Here is a 19498-nt window from a genome sequence, read left to right as displayed (position 1 = left end):
CCTGTGGAGACATTTTTTTTTATCCCATTGGTCATTTTGAGGGAGGGTTAGTGAGGGTGAAATAAAAAAGGTCGAAATTTATAGGTACAGATCGACTCAGAATCATCCCCTGAGTCGATTTACCTACCCCTGTGGAGACATTTTTTTGATCCCATTGGTCATTTTGAGGGAGGGTTAGTGAGGGTGAAAAAAAAAGGTCGAAATTTATAGGTACAGATCGACTCAGAATCATCCCCTGAGTCGATTTACCTATCCCTGTGGAGACATTTTTTTTTATCCCATCGTTCATGTCAAAAGAGGTTGAGTGATGGCCAAAAAATGTGGATTCCACATTTGGATACATCTCCCCCCCGCCCCCTCACCCTTCTCTCTACTCTGTTGAGATATAAATCTCTCATGCCACTTAGTGGCATAGCGAATGAAAAAATTTTCCGGCGCCCTCGAAAGCCCCACTGCCCAACGTTACCCTGGTTTCCAGCGATTGCCGTAGTTACCGACAAGGCATCGCTTGAGATCAAGGTTCGGGTCTTGACCGCGAATTAGGAGGGCGTAAAATCGCCTGTCGAGAAAAAATTCCCTCCATCCGGGCCTTAATAAGTGCATTATTCGATTTTCGATTTTTCAAAAACTAGCAACAATGAACTGGTTTATTAATTATTGAATTTTTTCCATTTTTCAAATTAGAAAAACAGTTGGGATCAATTCCCCAAATGATTCTCCCTTTAAAAAAAGGAAGATTTCGCGAATTACATACTTTAAGTTTAAAAAATTGATAATTAATTAATGAGGTCTTCCCAAATTATGAAGCCTACACCCTAAATTTCCCCAAATTATTTCCTAATTATTTCATAGGTTAATTAACGATTTCCATTCATTAGTACGCCCGATGGCGGAGAATGGAACGGGTATGCATGCGCGCATGCGCAGGGCTGGAAATTGATGTAATTATTTAATTTATTACTTATCGATTGCCTAAAATATGAAACCTACACAAATCGGTTTCCCAAATGATTCTGCGTAATTCCCAATTTAGAAAAATAAAAAATGAGAAATTTCCGCTAACCATCCGCTTTAATTTAAAAAAATGAATAATTAATCCCCAAATTATGAAACCCTCTCCCTAAATTTCCCCAAATTATTACCAAATTATTTGATAAGTCAATTAATGATTCACATAAATAATGCGCCAAGTATACGGCGGTTATGTATTCAAGAGTATGATATGAGTATGATACTAGTATCGTATGCATACGCCGTAGCGCTCCATGCTTGTACGAAATGAGGTACTCAAAACCCGTACGATACTAGCACGGCGTACTGGTAGCGTACCCATTCGCAAAGAAAGTATGGCGGGCTTCTATAATGCGGGTACAGTGTCAGTACATCGTACTGATATCGTACACATTGCAAATAGAGGTATCGCGTACTCTTACAATTCTGATGAGATGTTACAATACTGATGAGATAGGTATGAGAGTATTGTAAGAGTACGCTATAAATGTACTCCATTTCGACAAAATATTAAAATATTTATTTAGATATTTTTTAGTTGCAAAAATGAACCTCTCCTTATACTGATCCCAAATAAAAGTACGGTATACTTTTATTAGGACAAGTAATACGGATGGGATAGGTATCGCAGCACTATGCAGCGTACTAGCACTATACTGGAGCAATACTTGTCCCACGTACTAGTATCATACTCATTGCATCAGTACTATGTCAGTACACCCTATCGAAGACGGATGCAATAAGTATGATACTAGGACGTGGGAGTGGTATTGCTCTAATATCGTACTAGTTCTATCCCAGCCGTATTAATTGTCCTAATAATACAAATGGGATGAGTATAAGGAGACTTGTCTTTTCAATGGGTATGATACTGAGACGCCGTACTAGGATTGTACGAGTCGGTAGTACCAGTACCATACCCATTCAAAATCCAAGTTACATTTTAACATTTTAACATTGTTTTTTATTTTCAGCATTTTAGGTCATCAATAATAGCAAAAAATATAAAAATGAATTTAAACTTAATTGAAATTATTAGAGAAGTCTGGGTCCGTTTACATCGCATCAGTATCATAAAGGTAAGTAGGCCGTACTCGTACCATACTAGTACAATACTAGTACGGCGTACTGGTATCGTACCTTTATGATACTGATGCGATGTAAACAGATCCGTACGTTTCTGATCATTTTAATCAACTTTTAATTAATTTTTATATTTTTTACTATTGTTGATGATCTAAAATCCTGAAAATGAAAAAAAATTGTGTTAAAAATAATTTTTGTCCTCTGCGCATTAGTATCGCGCTACCATGTCGCGACGTCACTTCCGTCCTTCCTTCTCCCAGAGAAACCCCCCTGAGCCAGACGTGTGATTTTTTCTTCTGTGTTGAGTGTTTTTTGGGCGAAGTTTTTTATTCCAGCAGGTGTTTTGTGTGTGAGGAGAAAGTTTAGTGTTGCGCGATTACTTTGAGGTAAGTTTTTCAACTTATTAATCTTTAATAATGCACACAAAATGCATTGAAATTTTCGACCGTGTGTGGCGGTTATGGCCTCTTTTACACGTCTTGTTTTTGCATTAAAAATTAGTATTTTATTCTCTTGTGCAGGTTCGTTGCGTGAAAATTATTCGATTGTCGAATTATTACATCCAAAAATAATTTGGCGATGGTAATTACAAGTTAAATTACTTTACGAGTAATGAGGCTATGTCCAATCATGCGTCAACAATTTTAACGAATTAATTTAAAACAAATTAACGAATTTTCCAAATTGAATTATTAACATAAGATTTGGTGGATATTCCTGAATTGTTACGATTAATATCAAATTTGTCCCGTAATAAAATGTTTTCAGTCATTTCACCTCATCATGAGGTTATCGCAAAATATCTACGAAGTTAAGGTTGTTAGCTAGATTTGCTTAATAGACTTTGTCGTGGAGAGACATACGAGCTACTAATTAGATTTTTGAAATATTTCCAAATATCCCCAAAAATCTGTAACATTCTTCGGAAGTGTAACTAAGAGCTCTTACTGAATTACTCTTATTGTACTTTTTAACCACTAAATTGCTCAAAATAAATAGGGTAAAGGCTAAAATCTAATAATAATTCTAATTGTCTTTAGTAGACCGGCCCGATGTCTAGGTTTTGAGTGGATTTTAGTGAAACTTTATATAATCGTTATCTTTGCGAATCATGTTTCAATTGAGCATAACACGTAGGCGAAAACACCCAGCTACTCTTAGTCGAGAGCATAAACGTCGGTTATTGCGAAGAATTGTAAATTCATTCTCAATTAAATATTCCCAATTTTGCTGGAGAGAATCATATTTCTGCAGAAGTTACGGCTCCTCAAAATAATGATGCAATGGAGAGCGATTGATCTATCTGCGCTGAATGTATCACGGATTTCGAATGTTTCTCGCGCGCCCGCTGATTTGAATCTCCCATGCGCGCCAAACGAAGGAGATCCCGACCGTAAACCGGACGCATCGAACAATTTGAATCCCCCCAACGTGCCAAACGAGCAACAGGAGGTTGATCGAATCCCATTTTTTGCGGAGCGGTTAGCTACTACGTTCATTAGAAGCAACATGACGCATCGCGAAATGAATAGTGTTCTTGCCACTCTTCGGACTCATTCGTGTTTTAAACAATTGCCTATTGATTGTCGCTCCATCCTCGGTACACCGCGAAATCCTGCTGAAGTCGTTAATGTAGCTGGAGCAGAGTATCTTCACCTAGGGCTTCGTGAAGCACTGATTTCTATTCTTCAAAAAACTCCCAATGACATGATTCCAGATTCGTTGCAAATGGATTGTAGTACGGATGGGGCTACATTGGATGCTCAACAAAAAATTGAAATGTGGCCAATTCAAATTAGAATGGCGAACATTCCGCGTTGTAAGCCAGAAATCGTTGGTGTTTGGCGAGTTTCTTCTAATCCGAATAATGTTCATGAATTCCTTGATCGTTTTATCAATGGCTTTTTAGAAATTAATACTAATGGAGGCATTATTCACAATGAAAAGTTATATCCTACTGAGATTCGATGTTTTATTGCTGATGTACTGTCTCGCGCGCTCATTTTAGCCCATCTCGGTCACACTGGCGCATATCCCTGTTCCAAATGCTGGATTAAAGGCGACTCAATTCGTCGGGGAATCACGGCATTTCGTAGTGTCGCCCACAGACCTCGAACAGATCAAGAATATGCTGATCGCATTGATGGTGAACACCATTTTGATATCGATAGTCCTCTTCTTTGTCTTCCCATGGGTCTCGTCACTCAAGTTCCTTTTGATTACATGCATCGTGTCTGCTTAGGTATCACCAAAAAAATTTTCTCTGTTCTCGTGAAGGGAATGTATGCATCAGATTTGAAGCTTCGACCTGATTCGATAGAAGCTCTGAATGATCGGCTGCGCGTAATGAAAGTACAATGTCCGGTAGACTTTACCCGTAAACCCGAAGATTTAATGCGTTTTTCAACGTTCAAGGCTACGGAATTTCGTCAAATTCTACTTTACACTGGTCCAGTATTGCTCAATGGACTGGTAGATGAATCTGTTTATTTACATTTTCTGACTTTTCACGTTGCCATGCGTATTTTGACGCGTACGTCCGTAACATCGCAAAGAGATTATGAGCTTGCTCAATCATTGATGCGCATCGTTGTTGATAAGTGCGAAATGGTTTATGCATTGGAATTCATGAGCTACAATCTTCATTGTCTCCCCCATGTCGTTGAGGACACTAAACGTTTTGGATGCATTGATGGATTCTTGACATTTCCGTATCAAAATAATATGACGTACTTCAGGAAATCTTGTCGCAAACCGCATCAGCATCTCGAACAAATTTACCGACGAAATATTGAAAGGAAAACCGTGGACATCCAGAAAGGAATCCGTGCTGAAGAATCAGTAGTTTCAAAAGTGGTTGCTGGCAAACCTTGGCATGGACCTCTTCCACCATCTGTTACAGCAAATTGTTCTCAATATCGCTAACTCAAATATCAAGGCCTCATTATTTCGTTGAATAACCGTGATGACACGGTACTATTGGATGATTCTTCGATAACTATTGTTCAGAATAATATCTCAATTGACGACGAATACTGTCTTGCCCTGAAGGAGTTTAGAAGGGCTGACGAGTTTTTTAACGTCGGGTGTTCATCAACCGCAGTTGGAGTTTTCCGCTGTTCAGTCCTTCTTGATGAAACTTATACTGTTCCAATTTCTCAGGTTTGTGATAAATGTTTTCGAATGCCTTACTGGCATCGAAATTTTCCGATTCCTGTCCCTGGAATTTTTATTGCAGTTTTGCTGGCATCATCGCTGTCTGTTTAGGACTGTAGCCATCTACGTTCTTCATTGTGATAGATTGTTCTATACATCTGTTCATGTCTGTTCTGACATAAATAATATTATTGCCGTTTGCCCATTGTGTCCAGCTGAGTTGGTAGGACATCCATTAGTACTTTGCTTGCCGGTTGCATTTCATTGTTTTCTTCTGTCTTTCTTGGTAGAGTTCGGTAAGGGTTAACAATTTGTGAAGGTTGCGAGAAAGTTGAGAGTGCGTATAGAGTTATGGCAACTTCGGATTATACTGTTCCCTATCCCCTGATAATTTTCGGGCAGAGTTTTTTGTTGATTTTTATAAGTGTCATTAAAATGCAATTCTTAGATTTTTTGTTTTTTACTCCAATGGAATATCTTGTCTAGCAAGGAATTTGGTGATGGAGTCTACGAAAGGACGGGGACAAGGAGTACGGGTGCGAGGAGGAGGGCGAAGACGCGACAGAGGAGCAGCAGGAGGGAGAGGCGGAGGAGCAGGACGGGGATCACGTGGACAAGGCCCTCTGCTAACGGCACGTGTCCTGTCATCGATGGCGGCCGACATTGACGCGATAAATACCGTTTCCCGAACCCCTTCATCCCTTGTCCATCCTATAGCTTCAACATCTACCCTCCAACACGCCCAAGCTACCTCTTTTATTACTCAACGGAGCTCCACCCCGGACTGCAACTCACAGAGTCCATCCCGTCCATTGATGTCTCCATTAACACCACGCCGGCCACCGGAGTTTGTTTCAGGAGCTGGCGCAATTGAGGCAAAGAGGAGTAGAGGAGAGGCGTTGAGGGCAGAGGGTGAGAGGCTCCAGGCAGAAGCAGCAGCAACAGCAAAGGTAGCAGCAACAGCAGAGGCAGCAGCAGCAGAAGCAGAAGCAGAGGCAGCAGCAGAAGAGACAGAAGCAGTCGCAGCAGCAGACGCAGAAGGAAGAAGCAGCAGCAGAGGGAGCAGCAGTGGCAGTAGCAGCAGCAGTCCCAGCAGCAGCAGCAGTTCCAGCAGCAGTAGCAGGCCCAGCAGCAGCAGAGATGGACAAAGCAGCGGAGATGTCCGGTGCTCCACGATGGGCATGAGTCACATTTAAAAAAATGAATTTCCGGGCTAAAAGTAACAGGTGTTCCTTTACAACAACTCATTGTTACAGGTACTATCTGTTGAACAAAGTACAGGTAATCGAGCGCTTGGTAAGGTAAGATCACAGATCGATGCAGTTTTTTTTGTAGAAAATGAGGAATCTTATGAGACTCAGTATTTTAATTCAATATTTCTTTCTTTTCAGGCAACATGAGCGTCAACAATTCCAGAGACCTGATGACCTTCCTGAAGGATTCCCGCTGAAGAGTTTGCAAAATTTCCTCGCATTTGAAAATGCAGACTTTTCGATGATTTAGTATGTATAATAATTATTTTCCTATATTTTTTATAGTGATCCAACAAATATTAATTGGTCACTATTTTAACAGGTTGCATTCTTCGTCCATCTCGGGGAGGATAATCCGCAGGAATGTGCGAATGCTTACTTCCATGCGGGATTCCACCCCGAGGAGCTGGTACTGGAGGACATCACGTGGAAGGGGATTCCCTGCGACAGCATGCGGACATCCACGACCTAACCCCTCAACGACGTCGTATTGCCGAGGACCCGCAGCTGGAACAGGATGAGGATTTGCACGAGCTCTTTGGAGACCTGCTTTAGGGCGAGGCCATCTACCATGAGTTATATCTTCTTTTCTCTTCCCTAATTTCAATTATTTGGAGGTGCTGTTTTTATGGTTGAGCATCACAGAAAAGAGCAGGGAGGGGCTGTTTTCCCTTTAATTATTCTCATTATTTTCAGGTATCTGCTGGGAGAGACAAAGTTTTGGTTGCGTCTCGCAGAAAAGGGCGGGATCGGGGCTATTTTCACTACTAATAATTCTGTTTCTTTTTCAGGTGCAGCTGTTAAATGAATTGGAAAGACAAAATGTTGGTTGTGTCTCACAGGAAGGGGCGAGGTTGGGGCCCCTTCCACTGTTAATTATTTTCTTCTTCAGGTACAACTTGAGAATGGCTTCAGGACAAAATGTACACTGTCTCACAGGTAATAATTACCAAATTAATTTTATAACTAATGCCATTTTCACCTTAATATTGTTCGATTTTTTCTTTTTTAGCACTTCTCAACGAGGCAGGACATTCGACGATGCCCACATCTCCCCAAGCAGCGAAATTTCATCGTCATAGTATAGATAATATTATTAAATTTAGATTTAAGGCCTGGATGGACTATCTATTGAACTGCATCTTTCGTTTAAATTTTCTCGTTTTAGCTTAAAATACTACTATAAAATAATAGATTATAAAAAAAATAATGAGAAAAAGAGGAAAAATTTATTAAAGTGTGCTGAAGAGCGATATTGTTTCAAAAAGGATCTACGAATTTTACTAAAAAATAATAAAAAACACGCAGTTTTTTTATTCTTCTCCAGGAGATTGAGTGACAGCTAGATACAATGGTAAGCTGCGTATCTTTTCTTCTTTTTTAGTGAACTTCGCAGACCGTTTTTAAACAATATCGCTCATTAGCGCTCTTAAATAATTTTTCTCTCTTTTTTTTTTTTTATAACCTATTTTATAGCAGTATTTTAAGCTAGCACGATAAAATTGAAACAAAAAATGAAGTTCAATAGATAGTCCATCAGGGCCTTCAATCGTTCAATTTTTAAATCTAGTTAACATATTAATTATAGAGTTATATGTTATTTGAATGTTTCATTATCATTTTTAAATCCCTTGTAAAAATGTATTGTTCTGCAAATAAAATAATTTTTCATATATTTTGGTAATTTTTCATTGTTTTCTGAGAAAAAAGAGACCGCGGGAAGAAGGGAAAGGGAGGGGGGTTCGGTACATATTTCATGGCGCGAACTGTTATAATACTGGTATTGTACCTAATGCCTTACCATTATGGTACTAGTTACTATAGTATACTGGTACGCCGTAGGCGTACCGTACCAGTAATATACTTATACAGCAGTATCAATATAGGTACTTTCATAGAGGTACGCTATTAGTAGGCAAGCCGTACGGTGTACTGGCCTGCCATACTAGTTTTATACTGGTAGAATACGCACATAGATGGCGCGTACGGTACCACCACGGTGCAGTACGTCATACTCGCACCGTACTAGTATCGTACGCGTTCGTGTGCTATCTGGGGAGCTGGAGAAGTATCAAATAAGATTGCAAGAAATGAGAAAGAATGCCAAACTCGAGTGACAGGAAGAACTAAAAAATGCCGAGCGACTACAAATGAAGCAAAAAAGACATGTATATTTGACAAAAGACAAGAATAAAAAATGATAAAAACGGAACTATGAAGAAGAGAAATGAAGAGCTAAAGTGGAAAGAAAAAAAAAACAAAGCAATGATGAGACAGAAAAGAGAAATCTCAAATTATTGGTAAAACGAAGCTATGAAGAGTCACACTAGGATAAAAGTGATCAGATGCTGATCAGAATATGTGATAAGTGAACGCAAAACAATAGGACCTGGAGTCGAGCTCTAAGGTTAAGGCGGGGTTACATTTAGGATTAAATTTTCGAGAACAAACAAAGAAAAAAATTCCTGCCCAGAATCATAAATTGAAACGTTTTGAGATGATTAACAATGTGGAATGAAACAGAATTCTTAGAAATAACTTACAATATATAAGTAAGGCACTTCAGAAAACCATTGCCCATAATAAGAAACTGACGAGAATTGCATCGTTCAAGCTTAAGGCCACTAAACACAATACTTCTCGAATGAAAAACTGAAAAACAAGTACGTGATGATGATAAAGGGAAAGAATCTATGGTCCAGGTTGAGGGCATTTGAAGAACAATTGACGAATATACACGATGAAAAAGAAATTGATATATTTCATTGGAAAGAAAAACGCGACCAAAAATGATCGAATATAACGGGTCGCGATGCAGAAGAGAAAACCTACTCAAATTCATTAACTTCCATGCGGAGATATCTCTATACATCTGCTGTTGCTCTAAAGGTTTTTCCTCAAAGTCTCGGTAGTTCAATTAAACGATTCAAAAATTATAGATGCTAATGGCGAAGAATTTGTCAATAAAATAAATAATTTCAAACCGGTTTTTATTAGTGAAACGTGCAGGTATTATTTAGTTTTAAATTAGTTCATGTATGTGAAGCTTTGATGTATGAGGTCACGTTGACCGATCGACGGGTTTCCTTAACATTTTGACTAAGTTAGTGATTTGCTCTTCACTAAATTCTTTCAAAATTTTCTGATTGGCGTTGACGTCGTTCTGACTTTAAATGATAAAGTCTCACGTGTTAATTGTTGAAGATTATTCATTAACTTTTTACTTTGAAATTAATTATTGATTTAATTATTCCTTTTCTTTCACGACTTGAGAATTACTTGTCTTTTTTAAATTAACTGGACAACAGTGACTCATTCAAATATCATGTCGGAATTTCTCTTTTTTTTCTTATTAACGAATAATTATCTGGCAGGGATTTGAATAATTATCATTTTTATGTATTTCATTTTAACGAGCCAAAATTAATTGAAAAAAAAATTGTTGTCTCCAACAATTAATGAATGAATTAATTTGTTGTATTTTTTTTTATTATCCCAGTCACATCCCCTTGTAACTTCTGATACTTGCTTGAAGTGGAGAAGAATTTCGACACTGCGATCATTTTGTTAAATGACCTGGCACATGACATCTGCATTTTTTAATTTGATTTTAGGGTTCTTGGTACCAGACAGCCGAATAATGGGAGCAGGGATCGGTGAATCTCGAAAAATTACGTGGCACCGTATAATGAAAATATTTTACAACTGTTCCAATTTAATATGGACTTACAAATTGTACTAGCTGAATGTGGACGAGTGAAATATGCTAGTAATTACATTAGCAAGATTGAAGGCCTATCGACAATCATAATGAGAACAAAAATGTTAAACATAAATTTCGTAGAATTTCAAATATATTCTTGCATAGCAACAGAATGTCCGCACAAGAGACTGCCTATCCTATACGATAATTGTCTGTATCAAAGTCAAGCCGAAAAACGGTATTTATTAAGACAAGTCCTATTAATGAGCATGTTTTGATTCTGACGAGCGATGAAGTTTTGAAGCAACTGGACAGCGATTCTACCGTATTGTCGTTAGACACATGATACTTTACAGACATACAATGAGCATCATAATTCATTGAACAAAATGAGCCTTGCTAAGTATACAGCGGTGTATCAAGCAGCAAAGGAGAGGAATTTTAAGCGAGACTCTGATAATGATGAGAATGATGATTGTAGCAGAGGGAATATTCCACGAAGACAACCTGCAATAATTCGTTATAGACGATACCGACGGCAGTGGCCGTGCGGTTAGAGTGCTGGACTAGCATGCCAAGGATCCGGGTTCGATCCCGGGCACCGGCGGTCAAAAATATTATAGCGCTCTGATCTCACGGTTTCACTGCCGAGCGGTAGTCCTGTCAAAAGGACGACTGTGCCAGGGCAGGTTTTTCCCTCAGATGAGGTTTTCCCTCCCTTTCAGCAAATGCGGTACAGGGGGTTGGGGGGTGGTAAGGGAACAAATCGTAAAAACCCGAAAGGGTATACGAGTGAAAGAAAAAAAAAATCGTTATAGACGATATCGCCTCACGGAGGATCCTGCAAATTATTATCGAAAAAGAAATCTGATAAATATGTATATTAATGTTAAACACACCTCCACGTAAAGTTCGCACTTTACTCCCCGATAAATGACGGGAAAGTGCGTACGTTCTGCCCTTGCGTACACGGAGAGAAAAATCTATGAATTTTTATATTGTCATTTCGATAAAAATTACTGTGCTGCTTTACAATCTAGTTGTAAACTGCAGGCCTGAGAAAAATTACTATGCCATACAGTAACATTTCTTCATCGGCCGAGCAAAACTTCGTCATCGGCCAAATAAAAATTCAGTCGTCGCAACAGTTACCATTGTTACATTCAACTTCAGCAAGAATCGGAAACATTCGACCTTCATTGCTAACCAATCATATTGGGTTAAAAAATGTTAGGAGAAAATGCTGTGTGGCACAGTAAAAATTAAAAGAGAGCACAATAAAAAATACCGATCTGGATAGGAATTTTTGAAGGATTTCTATCAATTTTTCTTTCAAACTCAAACAAAAAATGATAGACCTTCAAATTTTATAGTGCTGTTTAGTAAATTTTATGGAGCCACACATGATTAATTACGAAATGTATAAGAAAATTTGACATATTGATATTAATTTTTATTTGTGAATCAAAGAAGTTCTAGTATTCTAGCATTTTGCACCACGATTGTAGTGCTCGGCACAGTAATTTTTCTTGAACTTTTCTCTCCGTGTAGAAAGGTGGAGCCAAGGGCGGAAAGTCTTGACTTTCCTCCCGCTTTTCAGACAGCAAACCACGCAGGTTCTTTTGATGAAAACTTCCGCCCGTTCCTTTGATGAAAACTTTCCGCCTTTGATGCACGATAGACTAGGTCTCATTTTTTTTCTAGGGACAAATGGGGAATGCCATTATAAGAAACTGCGTATAGCTGTTGATGCTAAGAAATTTGTATGGAAATGAATAATGGATTTTCTGAAAATTGGAAAATAATAGGGGTAGTATACAGACACCATCCAAAAACCGCGTATTCCGATTTTTTAGGCTAGATTTAGTTACCCTAATACAAAGAATTGAGAACTGGAATATGACCAAGTGCAAAGCTTCCATTCAAAAGCAAAAAGGCGAAAAATTCCGGATCTTCGCAGGTAGCTCGATAAAAAAAACTGAATTCCGGAGGACAGAAAACGAGATACAGTTATGCTTGATGGCAGGCTCGTGTTTTTTCACCATTTTAAGGAGTTACGTGTGTTTTGAAATTAAAAAAAAATATATTTTTTAAATATTTTCTTACAATATTACGATATGTCTAGAAAATTTTCCCCAAGTTTCAAGGCAATCACAATGAAAGTGTAGAACATAGAACTTTTGGGAGAGACGTCAGTCAGGCTAGACCGGTCGGGCCAGTAGCAGCTATGTTGAGTGCAGCTGTCTCTGCATTGTGTGACAGTCCTTTTCACTAGTTTCTCACGGTTTTGAAAGATTTCGTTCGAACTACGTTAGATTTGTATCGTCTTTAGAACCACCATGATTCTTTGAGGTTATATTAGCTTTATTACAACTTTATGTAAGTTGAAAAAAAATGTACATTTTATGCCTACCTCAGTCTTTGATCGTGTTTTTCTCGAAACATCGTTTTCAAAGTCTGTGGCCACGATTTCTTAGATGCTAGTGAAGATAAACATAACAACAACTGATATCTTCGTATCATCGAAGTGCTGTCCGTCACATGTGTACAAAAATATGTTGTCTTTCCACCATAAGATCTATTGCACTGCTTTTATGTGGGATGATGGATAACTAGATTCTATCTGACGAAAATGGATTGAGATACACTAAGATTGCGAAATGAATTGAGAGATCATCGCCCAACTTTCAACTAACCATCAAATAGGTCCATGAGAGCATTCACTAGGAGTTACGGTTTTGATTGTTCTTGGTGAAGTTGTCAATAGATTGGAGTGGTGTTTTCTCTTAATTACCAATCAACTAGTAAAGTCAAGAATCACTCAAATTTGAAAAATAGATACTTGAAAAATATCAACTTCGTACAGCTTGGGTAGCGTGCGCGTATCACTTAGACATAAGAAAAATATCAGTGCGATGGAAAAAATTGAATGCACATGTCCAGCTGTGGCCCAGCAGGATGCACTTCAACGAATGATGAAGACATGGAATGGAACGCAAAAATTTGTGAAACATTCGTAAGGGATATCTTGCATTGTTTCAAAACCCATCAAACTATTCATAATATTCCCGAGCGACACTGCTGATAAATATATTGTATCAACTAATAACGAACTATTTGCATAACTTAGCCGGAGGCAATATGGATGGAACGCATTAACAGGCGAAGCAACTTTCTCATTAATGACCTCACTCTGCATTCCGCATTTGCATTGCCTGTAAAACCGCTTGTTGTTCCGATAACTGAGTTATCGAGTAATTGCGCTAATAACACACAAGGAAAATTATCGAAAATAAAATTGTTAATAATTGATGAGATTTTAATGGTAGGTTCTAAAGTATTCAGTTAGGTAGATATAGAATCAAGACATATCGTAATCGTGAATCAAACATTCAGTGGTGTATCCGTTCTCGTCGTCAGTGATTGAAATCAATTGCCGCCTGTCCAATACCCTTGCGTATAAAGTATCGAGAAGTAATCAAATAGCAGCCTTTACAGACTTGAACCCTCTGTAGAAAGTAAAAATGTCATTGAATTCATAGAGACTTTGAATAACCTGGAACTTAGCCAGATGTCAGAAGAAGATGGGCATTGTAATTAAATTTGTCAGTAAAATGCTTTTCTAGCTATATGACATACAGTTCTGAGCCGACCGAGGCCTGTAAGTAACACTCATCAGACAGAGGACCGAAACGGCCGAGGTTAGGTCTGGCCAAATGACAAAATAGTATATTGCTCATCTAGGAACGTAAAGTAGCACGCGGGTAAGGCTCCATTATTTTAATACGAAAGGTAAACCTTCCGTGATGAGAACATCACTTTTCTCCTCGCTAAGTCAGAATGCCATTCCGCGCAGTGGTGCACGAAAAGAGGAAAACAGGGCATTCGAACCCGCGTATGTATTACCGATCTGATACCGAGGCAAAGCCGAGGGTGGTAAACACGCGGGTTTGAATGTCCTGTGTCCCCTCCTCTGATCAGATTTGTCTTTCCGTTAACACTACAGAGAAAAGTTCGATTTTTCTTCCTAAATTAGGGAAGGAATGTGGGTTATGTCATCCCGATCCTAAAAAAAAAACAGAAATCTGACGGATAGCATAGACTACTTTCTTACCGTCATTTGGGGATGAAAATCGAACTGTCCCTGTAGGTATGACGGCGAATAACATATGTCACACGATTTGAAAAGCATTGTAGCAACATATTTAATCAGAATTCACACCGAGAGCATATACAATACTTTCCCAAAATGCGTTTCAGCCCTTGTAGCATAAATTACTGTTCCGAAAGATGTAGATAGGCCATCGAAGAAATTTGTAGAAAAATTGGTGAAGAGTGATCAGAATTCTAATGAGGTACCTGGGCAATTAGAGTTTAAATTAGACATAAAACATATGGTGACAAACCGCCTTGATGCTGGAGATGGCTTGTTAAATGGAGCCTGTGGAATGTTGAAGTTCATGACAATCCAAGAAAATACCAAATTCCCATGGGTTTGATGGGGCGACTTCCAACTTCTCAGAGTTGGACTACGACTGAGAATCCGTTGTCGGGACTAGATAAAATACCATAATAGCGATCTAAACCCGATGCCCATGGAAAGAGTTTCGTTTTAAGCTCATATGCGAAACACGCACCATTATCAAATGATCAGAAATGAATTCCCAACAATTCCGGCTGAAGCAATAATAATTGCTAAAAGTCGAGGACAAAAGCATGCTGAGGTATGTTTTGATGTCACCAAGTAAGAGAGAAGATCTCCCCAACATGTCCTAAGAACATTGGACTCAGGCTCCGATTATTATTATTATTATTATTATTATTATTATTATTATTATTATTATTATTATTATTATTATTGTTATTGTTATTGTTATTATTATTTGTCTGTCTTAATGCAAGCGATGTATCTATAAGACCGACCTGATACGCCTGTATAGTTATCGCCATATAACCAGTGCATCTTATTTTTTCTCTAAGCCTTGTAGTCCACAATATTTCACAGATATTACAATTTCATTTGTTGGAAATATCAATTCAAAATAATACGATTTTCAATGTTGAATGCTTCGAATTTTCTATCATATAAGTAAAAATAAATGGACTAAATTCCATGCCGGTTGCAAGGTCTTATTTTTGTGCATACAATATTTTTAATATATATTATCGACGTCTGGCAATATTCACATTTTGGATAATATTTAGCGACTCAGGTAATCATGGAATTTTTGTTAAGTTCAACTTCCAGGCGTGCAAACAGAAAAAATTTGACTCACGATTTACAACGATTGTGAACATCGGCGTAATAGTGCGAATCGTGACGAGTACTTTTTTGCATTAAATTTATCAGCAGATCGTGAAAAATAAGAAATGGCCAAAGAGGCTGACAGTATTACTCCGTAGTGAATTACACAGTATCAATTATAAAAAATTAGCAAATATTCTTTGAGCAATTATAATATAGTAATAATAATATCAATAGCACACTCTTTATAACCCTGTAAGATGAAATAACCAAACTTACTTGTAATCTCCTCAAATGACTTTTATCAATTTCCTCCACAACTTTCGTCATCTGGTCCTCAACTCTTCTCCTTTGTTCTTCCACCATTGTCGATAACTCGGTAATTCAAATTTATTCCGAAAACTGATTGCTGGATGGAGACGAGGAATAGAAATTGAAATGACAGGAAGGTTATGAGTCTAATAGCCACATGCCTCGATGTTTTCGTTCATAGATTATAGGGGAGATCAGTAGCGCTTACGGTAGAGGTTCAACAACGATCTTTCCTAGCGGCGGCAACGGAACTAACTCATTGGCCGTACCGAAGAGGATGGTGACTGGTAGTTGGCACCACATAATTGAAAATTCATTAGTTTTTTTATTTAGATCAATAGTAGGACCTTTGTACATCATTGTAATACCATTAAAAAATTTCGTAGACCCTTCATTATTTTTCAATTAATTAAACAAAATATTGATCAGAAATTAGCACCCCACCCCACTAATTTTTATTTGTAGACCGAATAATATTAACCAATGGAAAGCAAATCGTTTGTAGATAATAACTAAATTAGCATCATCCTTCTACACCTAATTGTTCATTAGATATTAATTAAAGTAAAAAATGGTCTGTAGTATTTACATCGGCGCATGCGCAGACACGTACCCTCGCACAGTTTGGCACTATGCACTTGGAAGCAATATCGTTCTTAATTAACTTTGCAAACTTTTTTCTTGGTAAATATTTAGGTAGTAAATTGGTAAAATTTAGGAGAACATGATTAGAATTTGGAACTAATTAGTTTTCGTTTAATTTTTTTTTCTTTTTTGTCAATAATAATGAGCAGAAGTTATTCTTAAAAAAATCAAAAATAATTGGAATCACAATCACTTTAAAATGCATCTTCTATATGGATAGTTTATAAAACAACCAAGTTGAAATTATCGAAAAATAATTGGTTAAAATTACAGAACGAAAATAGGAAATAGAAAATACAAGTGTTCCAATCCAAAATTAAATTGTCTTTCGTAATGGAAACTACCTTTGATTTAAATGAGTGTTACTAGAAGGGGTAACGAGTAACTGTGTAATCACCTTATCGGCGAGGCAATCTTATGCGTAAGGTAACTACCTTTGATTTTTTTTTGTTTTTTTTTTTCAAAAAAATTTCAAAGTTGGTGTTACACAATTAACTTTGTACCCTCATTGGCGATGCCCGTTCAAAAAACTCAATGAAAAGTCACTTATTGAAAGATAATCAACGATCGCACGTAATTAAAGAGAAATAAATGCAAAATCAAGCGAATGTCAAATCAGAATGAAATATCAATTTTTAAGACGTTCGAATATCTCATTTTTAGAATCTCCCTTACATTACACAGCTAACTTTTTTATAACTGAGTGAAATAAGACATCAAACATTCAGGTTGTTGAAATAGTCAACATTAAACGCCGAATATCTGCGTGAAAGTTCAAGACGGTTTATTTATACATTTTTATAAATAATGTTACATTTTGATACACTTTTGCTTGTCCCTACATCTATTCTTTCCTAATTACATGAGAGTATAGCTAGTTATCTTCATCAATTAATCGAATGATGAATTCTAATTCATTTAAATTTTCTTAACGAATGTCGATAATGAAGAAAAGTATCGCCACATCGATCCATTGGAGTCCACGCATGCGCAGATGGACACATTGTCATTGATATCATTAATGAATTAGTATTTAAAGAACAATTAGGTCTAGAATGATAATTCAAGGATTATTTTTTACCTACAAACGATTTGCTAACGATTGGCAAGGTCAACTTGGTTCTACAACTGAAAATTAGGAAAGTCCGATGGTAACTTTTGCATATTATTTTCATTAATTAATAAAAAATCAAAGAAAGGCCTACAAACATTTTAATCACTATTACAATGTCATACAAATGGTCTTTTTTCATACTAATAAAAATGTAATGAATAATTACGTGTAAAAGAATGAAACCAAGGTATTTATTATCTACAAACGATTTGTTCCCCATTGGTTAATATTATTTCGGTCTACAAATAAAAATTAGTGGGGTGGGGTTCTAACTTCCGATCATTATTTTGTTTAATTAATTAAAAAATAATGAAGGGTCTACAAAATTTTTTAATTGTATTACAATGATGTACAAACGTCCCTATTATTGATCTAAATAAAAAAACTAATGAATTTTCAATTATGTGGTGCCAACTACCGGTCACCGAAGAGGATTGACTAAAGTACAGGCTCAGTTCTGGGGGTTGAGTGACCCCAGCGGAATCGTAGTACCTCACCCCAAGAGAAAGAGGGCGCCATACGCAATGCTGGAGTGTTAGCCGACTTGATAACTGCCTCAGTATAAGGGCAGGGTTGCCAGATTAGGCTATTTATCGCCGATTGGGCTACTTGAACATTCAGTTTGGCGGTTCAAAATGGAAATTGAAACCTGTAGCTCAGATGGGCTATTTTCAATTTCTAGCGTGCGATATTGAGCCTTTTTGAAAATAAAAGGCGTTTTTGGGCTGTTTTTAATTTATATCTACTATATTGGGCTACAATCACTTGGAATTTTGTTAATTATTGTTTTTATCTACTTTGATAGCCTATGAATTTATCGGTAAAAAAGTCTAATGAGTTACTGGCCCATGTTTATTTTTGAAATCACGCTAAGAGGCGCACTGATCGTATAAATTATTTAGGTATGATACAGGCAGGTATTGTCAAGCCAAAAACAGGGGACAAATTTTCTCAGGCGGCACGAGACAGCGCGGCGGTCAGTATCACCTTCCCCTCAACACCATGTCATCCCCACTCTGCAGCTGTTCGGCACTGGTGGGACTATTTAAAAAATGATAATTTAAAATAGCAGGAAAGAATGTAAAATATATTTTTAAAAATTTCAACTTCTCGGGTAAAAAAAAATTGTAATCGGAATATTTTTTCAAATTTTCGAAAAATTTCTGGTAAACTTTTCAGAAAATTGTTCTTTTGAAACAAAAAAAAATCGGGAAACAAAACAACTGTATTTTTGGGAAATATTTTGAAAAAATTTCAAAAATTTGTTTCGGAAATTTTTTAAAGGAATTTTCTGAAAATTTTGGCGAATATCATTTTTTTTCTTTTAATTATACAGTTGTCTTCTTACTTTTTCTATTTTTCAATAGTCTCAAAAAATACGCGATCTAAATTATAAAAAAAATTTTTCCCATCCAAATTTAAAAAAAATTTTACAACAAACGATCTATCTCCATTGAACGCAACTCCACAGCACCCCAAAATTGACATTTCAAATATTTTTTGAAAATTTTTTCAGAAAAATCCATTTTCTTTTCGGCGAAAAATGAAATTCTCTTTTTTTCTTAGTGATAGAGAGGTGGGAATTTTTACTATTGGGAAATTGCACCTTTTTTTTAGGTCAATTTGAAAGAAAAAAAAATCAAACGACTCGACTGGGATTCGAATGTAATGCCAGAAATCGCACCCCCGGGTACTTACCCGACAAAAGTCAGTAATTCGAAAAACGCAATTATGTACTCGATTGTACATCGTTAGTACATGATTGTACCTATAAAATTTTTGTTTGTACATCAACGGATTAATTAAAAAAAATTAATTAAATTTCGGCATGATCTTAGCCGACAACAAATTAAAAATTGATCAATAAAACCAAATTAGGGGTGTTTTCCGAAGGAAATCGTTTGTACATTACGAATTTCATGTTTTCGTCGTTTGTACATTGATTGTTAATGAGTTAAATCCATTTGAAAAAT

At 37.0% G+C, this 19498-nt stretch overlaps 1 protein-coding gene across 1 annotated transcript in view; it reads right to left on the bottom strand.

Moving 5' to 3' along the window:
- The window catches only part of LOC105272522 (protein FAM136A-like), a 55068-nt gene extending 39113 nt beyond the window's left edge, over nt 1-15955 (bottom strand). Inside the window, exon 1 of the mRNA XM_011314690.1 lies at nt 15734-15955. Coding sequence (XP_011312992.1) covers nt 15734-15820 — 87 coding nt within the window. The 5' untranslated portion in view covers nt 15821-15955. The remainder of the gene's footprint in view (nt 1-15733) is intronic.
- Between the last annotated feature and the right edge of the window lie 3543 nt (nt 15956-19498).

This window comes from Fopius arisanus, unplaced genomic scaffold (genome assembly GCF_000806365.1).
Source record: "Fopius arisanus strain USDA-PBARC FA_bdor unplaced genomic scaffold, ASM80636v1 scaffold00196, whole genome shotgun sequence".
Lineage (NCBI taxonomy): Eukaryota > Metazoa > Arthropoda > Insecta > Hymenoptera > Braconidae > Fopius > Fopius arisanus.
Note: the sequence above shows the minus strand (reverse complement) of the source record. Positions and strands in the feature narration are given on the sequence as shown.